A 14,192-nucleotide genomic window follows, 5' to 3' on the forward strand; every position below is an offset into this window, starting at 1 on the left:
CCCACTGAAGCTAAAAGCTTTCTACAGCACTGGTGATGGTTTATGATCTCCTGTACTGTAGTTATCACCGCAGGCCTGAGCTGCAGATCACAGTGGACAGTGCTAATAGAGGAATCCCTGCTATAGTGAGTGATGATGGTGTAAAGCAGTAAAGGGCGGAGCGACGCTGCAGCAGAGGCATAAAGTAGTGAACGGGTGGAGCGTGAAACATCAGTACGTGAAGATGAAAGGCGTGAGACGCTGTCCACTGACCTCGTTAGACTCGCACATCTTCAAGAAGTTCACAGAACCCGTGCAAACTTTCTTCACCTCGTTGGTGGTCACCATTCCTGAAAGCAAATTCAGAGAAAAGTATATTTTATTTTAGCTCTGGGAAAAAAATGAGACCACTTAAAAATATGAGTTTCTTTCATTTTACCAAATTAAAAAGAATTTTTGCACCAGGAGTAAAGCAGCATAAAGTTATCCAAAAGCAGTGTGTAAGACTGGTGGAGGAGAACATGATGCCAAGATGCATAAAAAAAAAATGGATTAAAAAACAGGGTTATTCCACCAGATATTGATTTCTGAACTCTTAAAACTTTATGAATATAAACTTATTATCTGAGGTCTAAAAGTTATTTTTTTTCTCATTTGATTGTTATTTCAGCCATTTCTCATTTTCTGCAAATAAATGCTCTAAATGACAATATTTTTATAAGAAATTTGGGAGACATGTCCGTAGTGATCTCTTAATTTACTGTAGTAACACAGGTCAGTGCAGTGTTCTACAGCTTCCATGAGACATGGCAAAATTTTACAATTTTACAGTGATTTTTTAGATCCTGCACCAGTGTTAGTGGTAAGGGACCGTCTCAAAAGTAGCAGAAGTACGATAGGATTGTGCAATCGATCCACAGTTCGGAAAAAAGTTATCATGTGTGAAAACAAACCAGCCCAATGTGGCGTTTTGTGATTAAAACTCCAGAGCAAGGTAAAACCACAGGAACCATAAACCAGGAAAGTATAAACACAGGAGCTGCATAGGGTGCTCGCACAGTCTAAGCTGTAGACATGAAAGCTTCCCATCAGCTGCTGGAGCCCCGAGAGAGAACAACTGGTCTTGCTCTCTCTGGGTGGGTACAGTAGATGGCGCTCTTTCCCCTCATCACTCCTAGGGTGATGTTGGTCAGCACATGGTGTATCAGAACCAAGTCATTGGGCTTTTCTCTGAGTGTTAGCGCTGTGATGCTAATCGGTAATGCTGCATCAACGGCAGTATAAAAACAAGTGGTGGCTGACATCACATGTGTCGGGGAGGCATCAGTAGTGATATACAAGGGAAATACAGCTGACTAGCAGCTGATTGGGTGGGCAGGACAGGAGTTAACACGAGGTAACCGCATGGCCTTCATCCACATGGTTGGGCACGTGCTTGTAAACGTGCTTGTTTTGTAGTTTTCCTCAGGTTTTAAGAGCTCGGCTCTCACTGAGCTCTTGATTGGTCCTAATGCGAGACAGCTCATGGGTGGGGACGAGGCTGATGACGTCACGGGCCCTGCATTGTTTAATATCGCGATATACATCGCCGAAAAAAGAACATTTGCAATGTAAAACGTTTCCAGTATCGTGCAGCCCTAGCATACACCCACCAAACTGGCGCAGGTCGAAGCACAGGTTAGCTCCCTCCAACACAGTGGTGTTCTGGCAGGTGTTCCAGATGTTGAAGTACATGAAGACGGGCAGGGAGGTGAAAGCTGTGACCCCCAGCCAGGCCAGCATGAAGATATAGGTCAACAGGATGAACTGAGAAAGAGAGAGAGAGAGAGTTCAATTAATTAGAGACAGTTTAACTTTATAGCACCTCAGCGATCCTCACAGCATCACTCCCTTACGATCAGGGGCTCATAAACCCGGCTGTCAATCACGCGAAGCATCTTCTTACTTACGACAGTGTATTAAAGCTTCTGTAAGAGCCTGAAAGAGTGAATACAGGCCTCCGTTTATCAGCAGATCAGATTACCACAGTATTTATTGATGGTCAATTAAAGTATCATATTGCGCTCGAGTGCAGAACATCTGTTTTATACCAGTTATTTGATGATATGGTGAGGTAATTTCAGCTGGCTTTGAGTGTGTTGTTATTTTAAAGGACATATTCAGACATATTCTGACCTCGGATCAGTTTTTATCTTTCACGTTCATCTATCAAGTGTTTATTTCCTCTAAAAACAAGAATATTTCAATAAATATAAACGATAAATATAATAAATAAAACATTTGAGTAATTAAAGTAAGGATCTGATCCCTCTCTATTTACGATAGACCCTAAATCCTAAGTCCTACTCTGAAAAGCTTCATTAATAAATTCCTATTGTATAATATAGGGAATTAAGTATTGCAGCAAATCCATATTCATGCTTTTTAACCCTTGTGTGGTGTTCATATCTTTGTTGCTCGTTTACTTTGTTACTTGTATTTAATTCAGCAAAATTAAGCAATTTTACATTAAAATGCTTTACACATGCTTGCTTCACCTGAATAGCAAGCAATATAAACAGCTTACATGGTTAATATTTGCCCTTTACCTTTCTTATGTTACATTTCTTTCAAAAAGTGCTACTCTTTTTTTTATTAGTTTTTTTAATAAAATGTAAAAGAAAATGAATTAAACTCAAGATATGAGTAGAAAATTTGTTTAGTTTCAAATTTACAAATGAAGCAATGTTTATTAGCCCTTGGCCAAACATACTGTATGTAATATAAATGTGTAGGGGGGGGGCGGTGTACAGTGTGTGTTTATTGAAAATGTGTTTTTCACAAAAAATGAGCCAATGCCAATGAGTTTGAGTTAGAAAAAATATTTTTTTTGTATCATATGATGAAAAATGAAAACGGGTCCCACAGACCCGAACACCACACAAGGGTTAAAGGAGCCTATTTTGACAGCGCAGTAGTTTAACATGTTATACAGACATGCCAAAAGTAATGATGGTGACTTGCAGTATCTGGCTAGAATTGTCAGAGCAAACAGATTGTATAAACATTTTTTTTTGTCCAGTAGCAGTGCTGTATGACCCAGACTAGCTGCTTTTTTATTTTATTTTTATATTATCAATGACTTTATTACTGCAGTTCTGCACCTGTCAGAATAACTCTAATTCTAATTCTTCCTCTCTGCTGAAACTGAGACTCAGTCCTTTATCATGCTAATCTGAGCTAAAGTTAAATCTGCTGTTTCCATGTGGGTCAGCCAGACGTCTACCTGTAGCAGTTTTCTTTCTCCAGTTTCCAAGAGTCTTCTGAAGGTGTAGGATACAGTACTCACCACTCTCTGGCTGTATCTGTAATTTCTCTAAAGAAAAAGACTTCTACTTTTAATAGTTTAATACTTTAAGCATTATCTGTGTTTCTGTGTCTTTTTCTAGTTATTATGATGAAACTATTACAGATTATAGATCCAACCCTCAGACAAAGTCTGCTGGCTAATCCTGCTGTGTACTGTCCGAGGTTATCAATCGGCAGACCGAAATTGTGTTTCTTAAACTGATCTAGTGGGTGGAGCTCTAGTGTAGGTTTTCTTATTCTGACTTGACAATAAGGGAGGAGCCAAACGGCTCATGCAATCATATTGTGGCGTGGAAGAGGAAGGAAGACCCGTGAGACTCATGCTGAATGCTCAACAGCTCCTTTATTGAACCGGCTTGCCACTCACTTACAGTCTTTTAACACGACTAGGAGAGCTAAAACCATACCCACAGAGCTAAAATAGCCCAAAGGCCACCAACCCAGCTGTGTGTCTCCCAGATGGCAGATCCAGAGTGGTGCCCACCCTCTCTGCATAACCCCTCCCAAGGGAGATGCCCCACCCCTGTCATCCTCGCACACAGGAGAGCAGAAACATGCCTACAGGCAGCCACACACACAACACAGAGCCGCCACATAGCCTCCCTCCCAAGGGTCAGCCGTCCCGGCGACCCCACCAACCCAACACAAACCCCGTGTACAACAGAAAATTATTATTATTTTTTTTACAATCAGTCGCAAACAAAGTCATTAAGGCGGGCGGCGGCCTCCGTGCCCGCGGCAGCCTGGAGGGGCCGGGCACGGCCTCCGCACCACCGTCCACAGTGTCCGACAGTCTCGGCCTATAGGGGGCCAGCCTATCACGGTGCACAATCATAGTGCGTCTGCCCCACCGGATCTTATACACCACCTCCCCCAGCCTGGACAGCACCAAGCATGGACCCACCCAGGCCGACTGGAGCTTCGGGCACAGTCCCTTCTTCCGCTGAGGGTTATATAGCCAAACCCTCGCCCCCACCGCCAACGGGTCCCCAAAGCAGCGCGTGTCGTACGCACTCTTCTGCTTCTGTCCGACAGCAGACTGGTTGGAGCGCGCTAGACGGTGTGCTAATTCCAGCGAAGAGACAAAAGTGGGCGTGTCCGAAGCGTACCCGCCCCCGTCAGGAGGCGCCCCAAAAGCCAGGGAGACTGGCGTCCTCAGTTCGCGCCCGAACATAAGCAGAGCCGGCGTGAATCCCGTCGTCTCCTGCACAGCGGAGCGACAGGCCAGCAGCACTACCGGCAGGTGCCTGTCCCAGTCACGCTGGTTCTTGTCCGACACCATGGCCAACTGCGCCGCCAGTGTGCGGTTAAAACGTTCCACCAGTCTGTCACTCTGCGGATGAAGGGGCGTCGTCCTGGTCTTATGGATTCCCAGGATGCAGCAGACCTCCGCCATGACCTCCGACTTGATATTTCTCCCCTGGTCGCTGTGCAGTTCTTCCGGAACCCCGAATCTGCAAAAGAACTCCCGCACCAGGATATCCGCAGTAGTGACCGCCCCTTGGTCCGGCACCGCATAGGCCTCTGGCCACTTCGTGAAATAGTCCATCGCCACCAGAACAAAGCGATTTCCAGAGTCCATCACCGGAAAGGGGCCCAGCACGTCCACGGCCACCCACTCCATCGGGCTGCCGCACTGGTAAGGGTGAAGTGGGGCGCGGGGCGCCCTCGAGGGGCCCTTCTTGGCAGCGCACACGTCACAGCAGTGCACGAAGAGTTCCACGTCGGTTCTACACCCAGGCCAATAGAAGCGTTGCCTCAGGCGCTTCAGAGTCTTGGTGACACCAAAGTGCCCAGCCCCAGGTGACCCATGAACTCCCCGTAGGACCAATCCCCTAAGCGCCCGCGGTACCACCACCTGAAACACGCGCTGCCCGTTCGCCGGATCCTCCCAGGTATGGCACAGCACGCCGTCAGACAAACTAAAACTAGCCCAGTTGGAGCACAACGCCTTAGCAATCGGGCCCAGCGGCACCACCTCCCCCCACGATGGTGTGACGTTCACACTGAGCGCGTGTACTGCCCACGATAATTCGTGATCCGCCCGTTGTGCATCGCGGAGCTGCTCTACGGACACCTGAGCCACCCCGACAGCGCCAGTAACATCCCCGGAGATTGCAGCGCAGCGTGCGGTCTCAGCAGATTTCTCCTCAGCACGAGCACAATGTTTGCAGTCGGCGGCCACACGCGGCCAGCGCGACAAAGCATCCGCGTTACTGTGGCCACGGCCCGGGCGGTGCACAACCTCAAAACGAAACTCCTGGAGTCTAGATAACCAGCGCGCGAGTTGGCCCTCGGGCTCGCGGAAACGCATGAGCCACTGTAGCGAGGCGTGGTCAGTGCGCAGCAGAAAGGGCACCCCATACACGTACGCTCGGAAATGTTTAAGGCTTTCGACCACTGCGAGTAGTTCCCGGCGCGTTATGCAATAGTTGCGCTCCGCCTTGTCCAGGCGGCAGCTATAGTACGCTATTACGCACTCGGAGCCGTCCTGAACCTGCGACAGGACTGCTCCGAGGCCGTGGTCGCACGCATCAGTATCCACAATGAAACTCTCAGACACCTTCGGATACGCTAAAATCGGAGCATTGCACAGGCGGCTTTTTAGCTCCTCGAATGCCCGCTCCGCCTCGTCAGACCAGCGGAATTTCACACTAGGCTTAGTCAGAGCATGAAGCGGCGCTGCCACGTCCCCTAATAAACCGCCCCTAATAAACCGCCTGTAATACGAGGCGAGCCCCACGAAGCTGCGAACCATTTTAGCGTCTCGCGGTGTGGGCCAGTCACGGACCACCTCCGTCTTTTTGGGATCGGTTTCCACGCCAGCACCGCTCACTACGTGGCCCAGGAAGCTCACGCGCTGCCTTAGCATATTACACTTTGCCGGATTGAGCTTCAGGTTAGCCGCCTGAATCGCGCCGAGCACCATTTCAAGGTGAGACAGTGCGGAGTCGAAGTCGGTTCCGTGCGCCAAGACATCATCCAAATAAACGACGCAGCACGGCCGCAGAACCCCGCATAAAACACGCTCCATAAGATGCTCAAAAGTAGCCGGCGAGTTACACAATCCGAACGGAAGCACCGTGAAATGCCATAGGGCTGAGACGAGCGAGAAAGCAGTTTTCTCCCTGCTGTCGGCGTCTGTCCGCCACTAGCATTTTGGCGGCCGCCTCCGACAGCTCACAGCGGCACTCGGCACTCGGCACTCGGCACAGCGGCACTCGGCGGGGAGCTCGATCAGTACCCTCAGCGCGTCGCCCCGCAGCGCCAGGCAGAGGTTGGCTGCCGTCTCGGCGTCCGTCCAGCCCGCACCGCCCGCCACGATCTCAAGCTGAGCTTCGAAGGCTGTCCAGTCAGCGCTGCCATCGTAGGGGGTAAGGCGGGGTTGAGCCGTGAAGCCCGCCATCCCGGAGGCTTGCGCCGCCATCATCGCGCCGTCAGTTCTGCGAGTAGGCGCCGCTGTCCTTGCGCCATCCACTCCGTGAGCCAGCGCCGCCGTCCTCGCGCCATCCGCTCTGGGATGCTCGCGTCGTCCTCTCCCCGGCCACGACCTCCGAACTGCCCGCTGGCGCCGTCAGGTCCGAGTCCACTCCGCTGGAGAACCTTGCCTCTAGTCCGTTGGTCCGCTGTCTTCCTCCTCAGCCGTTCGATTTCCCCTGCCAGCAGCTCAATATCTTCCAGCAGGGTCACTTCTGACACCAAATGTTGCGTGGAAGAGGAAGGAAGACCCGTGAGACTCATGCTGAATGCTCAACAGCTCCTTTATTGAACCGGCTTGCCACTCACTTACAGTCTTTTAACACGACTAGGAGAGCTAAAACCATACCCACAGAGCTAAAATAGCCCAAAGGCCACCAACCCAGCTGTGTGTCTCCCAGATGGCAGATCCAGAGTGGTGCCCACCCTCTCTGCATAACCCCTCCCAAGGGAGATGCCCCACCCCTGTCATCCTCACACACAGGAGAGCAGAAACATGCCTGCAGGCAGCCACACACACAACCCAGAGCCGCCACAATATGATTTCTGACACCAGAAATCATGGAGTGTTTATATCGGCAGTCCAGACAGAAGTGGAAACACAAAAGCATGAAATAAGTGAGTTTTACGTACATCATATGTCCCCTTTAAAGTTTTAAGATGCTACTGAAGTATTTTAAGACTATTTTTAATACGGTAAATAAGAAGAATTTTTTTATCCTTTTGAAAGCAGAGCTGTGTCTCTTACCCAGGCGCTGACGCAGCGGCCACAGGTGGTGATTTTGAAGTCTCCGTACAGGTCACGGATGGCACCAGTGGTGAAGAAACCCTCCACCATCAGCAGAATCCCGTAGACAAAAAACGCTGCAGCCACTCCGTAGATAACGTACTTCAGGATATCGATCCTGCAGGAGGAGAATGAGGAAATCTTACATTAAACTGAATTAAAGACCTTAAAAAGATCAGAAGTGAACAGAATAATTAGAAACATACCCTATACATAGTGCTGGATGATATGGCCAAAATTTATATCACGATATAATCCTTAATTTCGGTCGATACAATATAATTTTAGATATCGACATAAATACTTTGAAGGCCTCAGAAAAACTGCTAAGAATCACTGCAATGGAAATCTGTACACTAATGTCTGAAATTTTAATGTAAGTTTTTATAGCCTCCTCTCACAAAAACTATATAATACTTTAAAAATAAAAATGGTCAGAATAAATCAATGCTCACTTTTATTTGCATGTAGCAAAATAAAAACATGACATATCTGTCAAACACAAACCTATAAGCTATAAGCTATCCCCGCCAAATAAACAAACATCAACTATAAATAACTTAGATGCAACATAAACTACAAAAGTGCTTCAGATACTGTGTGTAGTGAAACTGCTTGAAGTGGTGGAACAGACCGGACCGGAGCACAGCCGAGCTTCATCGCGGGACATTCTAGGTGCGGAGCCGAGATCCGCTCGGTTAAGGTCGGTTTCGCTTCATCGCTGAAGGGTTTAGACGCGGAGCGCGGAGCTTCATCGCGGGACATTTTAGATGTGATGCGGAGCCGAGCCTAGCCTCACCTAGCCGCTAAAAACGCCTGTCTGTGATAGATTCTGTAAATAATATATACCGATATGCCACAGAAATGATATCACCGTTATTGAAACATTTCTTATCGCGATAAATACCGATATCAAATTATTGTCCAGGCCTACCTATACACAACCATATACACATACACTGTGTACGCTGTATTATGAAACAAGGTTAATAAGGTCTACAATTAGAAACGTTAGTCAGAACTGTTCACAGTGGTGAACCAAAAGGTGTAGGTTCACTGCTGGGTATGTTGGTTCAATTCCACTTTACACCAGTGTAAAGACATCAGGACCTTTACATTTAACACAGTTAACTATTTCACACAGACCCACTCTGAATTACAGTATTTTACCTACATAATGCTCCAGGAGTAATTAAAACATTTAAAAAAGATGTTGTAGTTTTCCCTGTTTTTTTTTTTTACTACTGCAGCAGCATAAAAAGCATTTGCCTTACAGTATAAATATTTTCCATATTTATCAACTATTTTTCGTAGAAATATAGAACAAGTTGCTAGTTTTTTTCTTACCATTATTTAAAAAAACAGGATAAAGAAACCATAATATGTTTTATATTTTAGATTTTTCAAAGTAGCACCTCTTGCTTAGATAAGACAGTTTTGCACATCTCTGCTGGATTTTCTCAGTCAGTTTTATGAGGTAGAGTCACCTGGAATTCAGGCTTTCAGTTAACAGCTGTGCTGAACTCATCAAGAGTTAATTACTTGAATTTCTTGTCTCTTAATAAAGTGTTTGAGAGCATCAGTTAAAGTAAAGTAGTGAAGAGGTAGAGTTACAGGTATACAGTGAATAGTGAATATTTGAGTAATGTTCTAATCCAGATTATGAAAAGCAAAAACTGCTCAACTAAATAAAGAAAAAAAATGACTTTAAGACCTTTGAATGTATCCTCAATTGCTTTCACAAAGACCATCCAAAATGTTATTTTCACACTGGCCAGATACACTACAGAAAAAGGGATACAGGTAAATCCAAAATATTAGGAAATTGGCAAAAGCAAAGTATAGATAAGCAAAAGCCAATCACAACTAGTCAATCAATAAAAGAGGCGAGGCAATGGGATGGTCAGAAACAAAACATATTAGTAACAGATAGACTGAACAAGAAAAATGTGTTGTATGGGAGCAAGGAACAGACAGAACTGAGGGGTATATATACACACGAGTGAGCAGGTGAGAGCAATCAGTAGCTCGGAGAGCAGGAACACCATATATTAATGTCTTCAGTGGTGTGTAAAGAACTAAGGGTTCTGGTGTGTGTGTATGATGAAACTGGCTCTCATCAGGACTGTTGCAGTAAAGGAGAGCAAGAGTTTTCTTTGGTGTACAGGATAAGTTTATCAGAGTTACCAGTAGGGGTGGGCGATATGGCTCTAAAATAATATCACGATATTTCAGGGTATTTATGAAATATAGGAAAATAGAAAAATAATTAATTCATTTCAGCAATATAGTATAAGAGTAGAACAGCATAATCATAATGTGGCAAAATAAATAATATAGCATAAAATAATATAATGCAGCAAATAATATTGCAGAATATTTAGTGCATGCATATAAACTGCAAACTAAAACAATTATACAATAAATAAACCTAAAGCTTCACAGTAAATAATAGACTACTTTTAAGACAGAACATCTCTATTATCAGGATATGGATTTTTAATATCATGATATTTCTGTGTCACAATATATTGTATACGATATAATATTGCCCACCCCTAGTTACCAGACTCAGAAACTGCAATAAAAAAGCACCTAGATAAGAGCATCTAAATGCATCTTCACAAAGTATTTTGGTTTCTTTAACACTTACTTAAAAGTTACTATTCTTATGTCTTCCTTCATAGTCTGGATCACTTCACTATTCATTTACTATGTAGAGAATCTATGGAAATAAAACAAAATTCAGTATAACCTGCAGTCCTGTCTGCAGTGAATTCAGGTGTAGTGAGTGCAGTGTGTGAATCTCACACTCCTGTATGTGGTGTTTGGTGTTTGGGTGTTTGGTGGTTAGTGGGTGAAGTGTAGATCAGAGTGGGATGGATGACTAATGGAATCTCACAGCCTCAGGTTCTGCTGATTCTTTTCCAGCGTCTGACACTTCCTGTCCATCTCTCTCTTTATAAATCTGTAGCTCACAGTCTACTGCGGGAGGAAGGAGGACAGTGGAGCTCAGTTCACTCTGTTTTTCAACTGCTCACAACAAAATCCTGTCGTTTTCTCACCATTTCTTTCAGTTCTTCACTGTCCAATGACCTTCTGTCCTCTGTCCGGACACCTACTGTTACTGCTCCACTTTTTAGCCAATCACGTGGGGTACCACAACAACCTGTTTAGTGACACCGGTAGAAGTTCTACCTTATTACAATACTTCTGCCTGAAACGTCTCCACAGCAACCAATTAAAAACCAATTGACAACCACCAAGACCACCATAGCAAAGCCATAGCAATCACTAAGCAACTCCACAGCAACCACCCAAAACATCTTATCAGCCACCTGGGACACCATAGCAACTCCACAGCAACCACTAAGCAACTCCACAGCAACCACCTAAAACATCTTATAAACCACATAGGACACCATAGCAACTCCACAGCAACCACAAAGCAACTCCACAGCAAACACCTGGAACACCTTATCAGCCACCTGGAACACCTTATGCACCATATGGGACACAAATGCAATTACTTAGCAACTCCACTGCAACCACCTGAAACACCTTATCAGCCACCTGGGACACCAAAGCAACCACTAAGCAACTCCACAGCAACCATCTAAAACATCTTATAAACCACCTAGGACACCATAGCAACTCCACAGCAACCACTAAGCAACTCCACAGCAAACACCTGAAACACCTTATCAGCCACCTGGAACACCTTATGCACCATAAGGGGCACTTCTGCAACTGCATAGAAACCACTAAGCAACTTCACAGCAACCACTTGAAACACATTATCAACCACCTAGGACAAAATAGCAACTCCAAAGCAACCACTAAGCAACTCCTCAGAAAACACTGAGCAACTTCACAGCATCCACTAGAAACACATTATCAACCACCTGGGACACCATAGCAATCACTAAGCAACTCCACAGTAAACAACCTGAAACACTATATCAACCACACCATTGCAGCTGCCTAGCAACCACTAAGCAACTCTGCAGATAGCACCTGAAACACCGTATCAGCCACCTGAAATACCTTATTAACCACCTTGGAGACCATAGCAACTCCACAGCTACCACTAAGCAACTCCTCAGCAACCACTAAGCAAATTCACAGCAACCACTAAAAACACCTCATCAACCACATGGGAGACAATAAGAACTCCACAGCAACCACCTGAAACACCTAATGAACAACCTAAGACAATATAGCAGCTGTCTATTCTAAATATAAAGCATGTTTTTCTTGCTGTAAAATAGGATCATTAACCCGGTCTATACTGAATCTGCTGAATCTGCACTTTCTGCATTATTTCTGCTCTGGTTTCAATGAAATTCGAGGTTTTTATCTAAAATAACAAAAATGTTTTTGTTAACATCAGCACTAATGTGACTTTTCACCATCCCTGTTTTTCTCCCTCTTTTTCTTCTTCTTTCTTTTTCTCTCTTTCTCTCTCTCTCAGTCTCTGATTGGTCAGGTAGTGGTGGTGAGCAGGTGTGCTGAGGCGACCCAGAGCGATTTCAGAACACTTAATCCCCTGAGTGGGACCACAGCCAATACCCCACACACAACACCACACAATCAATCTTCCACAGAGAGAGAGAGAGAGAGAGAGAGAGACATAAAAAAAAGGATATCTGGACAGGATACCAGTGAAATCGTGATGACCAAGCCAGTGGGTTGACCGTTACTCCACTCAGGAAGCTCTTATAAAAATCTCTGAAATTATCAGTATTTTACATGCATTAATAATCTGCTTTTATTGGCTCTTGTCTAGAGGTCAGATCTACATATTAGGCAGCGAGTGAACCGTCATTTCAAGTTGATTTGTTGAAGCAGGAAAAATGGACAAGCGTAAGAATGTGAGATTCTCATCCAGCACTACATAATTCCCCCCCCCCTCATAAATGCTATATTATTATGTATTAATAATTTCAGTTTCTTTAATTTTACCAAATGATGATCATAAGCCATCAAACCAAGCTGAGCTGCTTGAATTTTTGCACCAGGAGTAAAGCAGCATAAAGTTATCCAAAAGCAGTGTGTAAGACTGGTGGAGGAGAACATGATGCCAAGATGCATGAAAACTGTGATTAAAAACCAGGGTTATTATACCAAATATTGATTTCTGAACTCTTAAAACTTTATGAATATAGCTTGTTTTCTTTGCATTATTTGAGGTCTGAAAGCTCTGCATCTTTTTTTGTTTGTTATTTCAGCCATTTCTCATTTTCTGTAAATAAATGCTCTAAATGACAATATTTTTATTTGGAATTTGAGATGTTGTCTGTAGTTTATAGAATAAAACAACAATGTTCATTTTACTCAAATATAAACCTATAAATAGCAAAATCAGAGAAACTGATTCAGAAACTGAAGTGCTCTCTTATTTTTTTTTACAGAGCTGTATAATAGATGAAAATTAATGTACAATAAATATTTTTTAACATTTTTTAAAAATATATTACTTGCTGGTTCGATACCCGGTTATGCAGCTTGCCATCAGCTGCCAGAGCCCTGAGAGAGCACAATTGGCCTTGCTCTCTCTGGGTGGGTACAGTAGCTGGTGCTCTTTCCCCTCATCACTCCTAGGGTGACGTGGATCAGCACAAGGCTGCGTCTGTGAGCTGATGTATCAGAACGGAGTCGCTGTGCTTTTTTCTCCGAGTGCACTGTGATGCTACTCGGTAGATCAAAAAAGAGGCGGAGTCTGACTTCACATGTGCCGGAAGAGGCGTGTGCTAGTCTTCACCCTCCTGGTGTTGTAGTATCACTAGTGATAGAGGTTCCTAATGAGTAGGTTGGGTAATTGGCCTTGCGGAGAAAAATGGATAAAAATGAACACTAGTAAAAAACCCTGGTACTTGTGGCACAATGGTGACACAAATGTGGAGTGAGTCTGTGAGAAACCTTGTTCACGTGTGGAAAAGTCACTGGAATGGTTACTCTCGATGCTCAGTACCATTCAGTTCTTTAGTAGAGGTCTATGTAAAGCCTTTATGTAGTAAAGTGTGTAAAATCGCTGTTGCATCACTTTCTGCTAAACCCAGCTGAAGCTCCTCTTCACTGTGCAGTACATTGTGTTGTAGTGGGAAAATGGGATTTAAAGAACTCCATTCAGATTTAATCACCCTCACCCAGTCCGAGGTGGAGGAGATGGAGATCTGTCGATGCATGGATGACTGGAGAAGTAAGCCACACAAACTCAATCCATGGTAATTACTTCATATCTTCATAGTTAATTCATAAAACGTCAGGAAGGCGCTGCAGCGTTAGCTTGAGGAACGGCTGCAGTGGGCCGTGTAACTGGGCCAGCGGAGGTATCGACCCCACAGTGGCCTCGTACAGGAACTATACACACATTTCTCATTTTCTGTGTCAAATCAGGCACGTTCTGCAGCCGCCGCTCTGTCTATAGAGCGAGGGTTTATTAAAATAGGCCACTTTGAAAGTTTTTACCCTTGTAATATGGTGTGTAGATTAGACTACATTTTGGTTATAGCTCAGTTTTAAGGGGTATATAATAGATCATTAAATAATACTTAAGAACTTGAGTTAGTTGAGCACTGGCAGGGATAATCAAATTCAT

General features: G+C 44.7%; 1 protein-coding gene across 2 annotated transcripts in view; it reads right to left on the bottom strand.

Moving 5' to 3' along the window:
• The window catches only part of gpm6ab (glycoprotein M6Ab), a 158,432-nt gene that overhangs the window by 12,370 nt on the left and 131,870 nt on the right, over positions 1-14,192 (bottom strand). For both annotated transcript variants that reach the window (XM_049481409.1, XM_049481408.1), the window contains exons 3-5: positions 7,553-7,709; positions 1,632-1,785; positions 253-329 (exon numbers count right to left, since the gene is read on the bottom strand). In XM_049481409.1, coding sequence (XP_049337366.1) covers positions 253-329; positions 1,632-1,785; positions 7,553-7,709 — 388 coding nt within the window. The remainder of the gene's footprint in view (positions 1-252; positions 330-1,631; positions 1,786-7,552; positions 7,710-14,192) is intronic.

Source organism: Astyanax mexicanus, chromosome 7, assembly GCF_023375975.1.
Source record: "Astyanax mexicanus isolate ESR-SI-001 chromosome 7, AstMex3_surface, whole genome shotgun sequence".
Lineage (NCBI taxonomy): Eukaryota > Metazoa > Chordata > Actinopteri > Characiformes > Acestrorhamphidae > Astyanax > Astyanax mexicanus.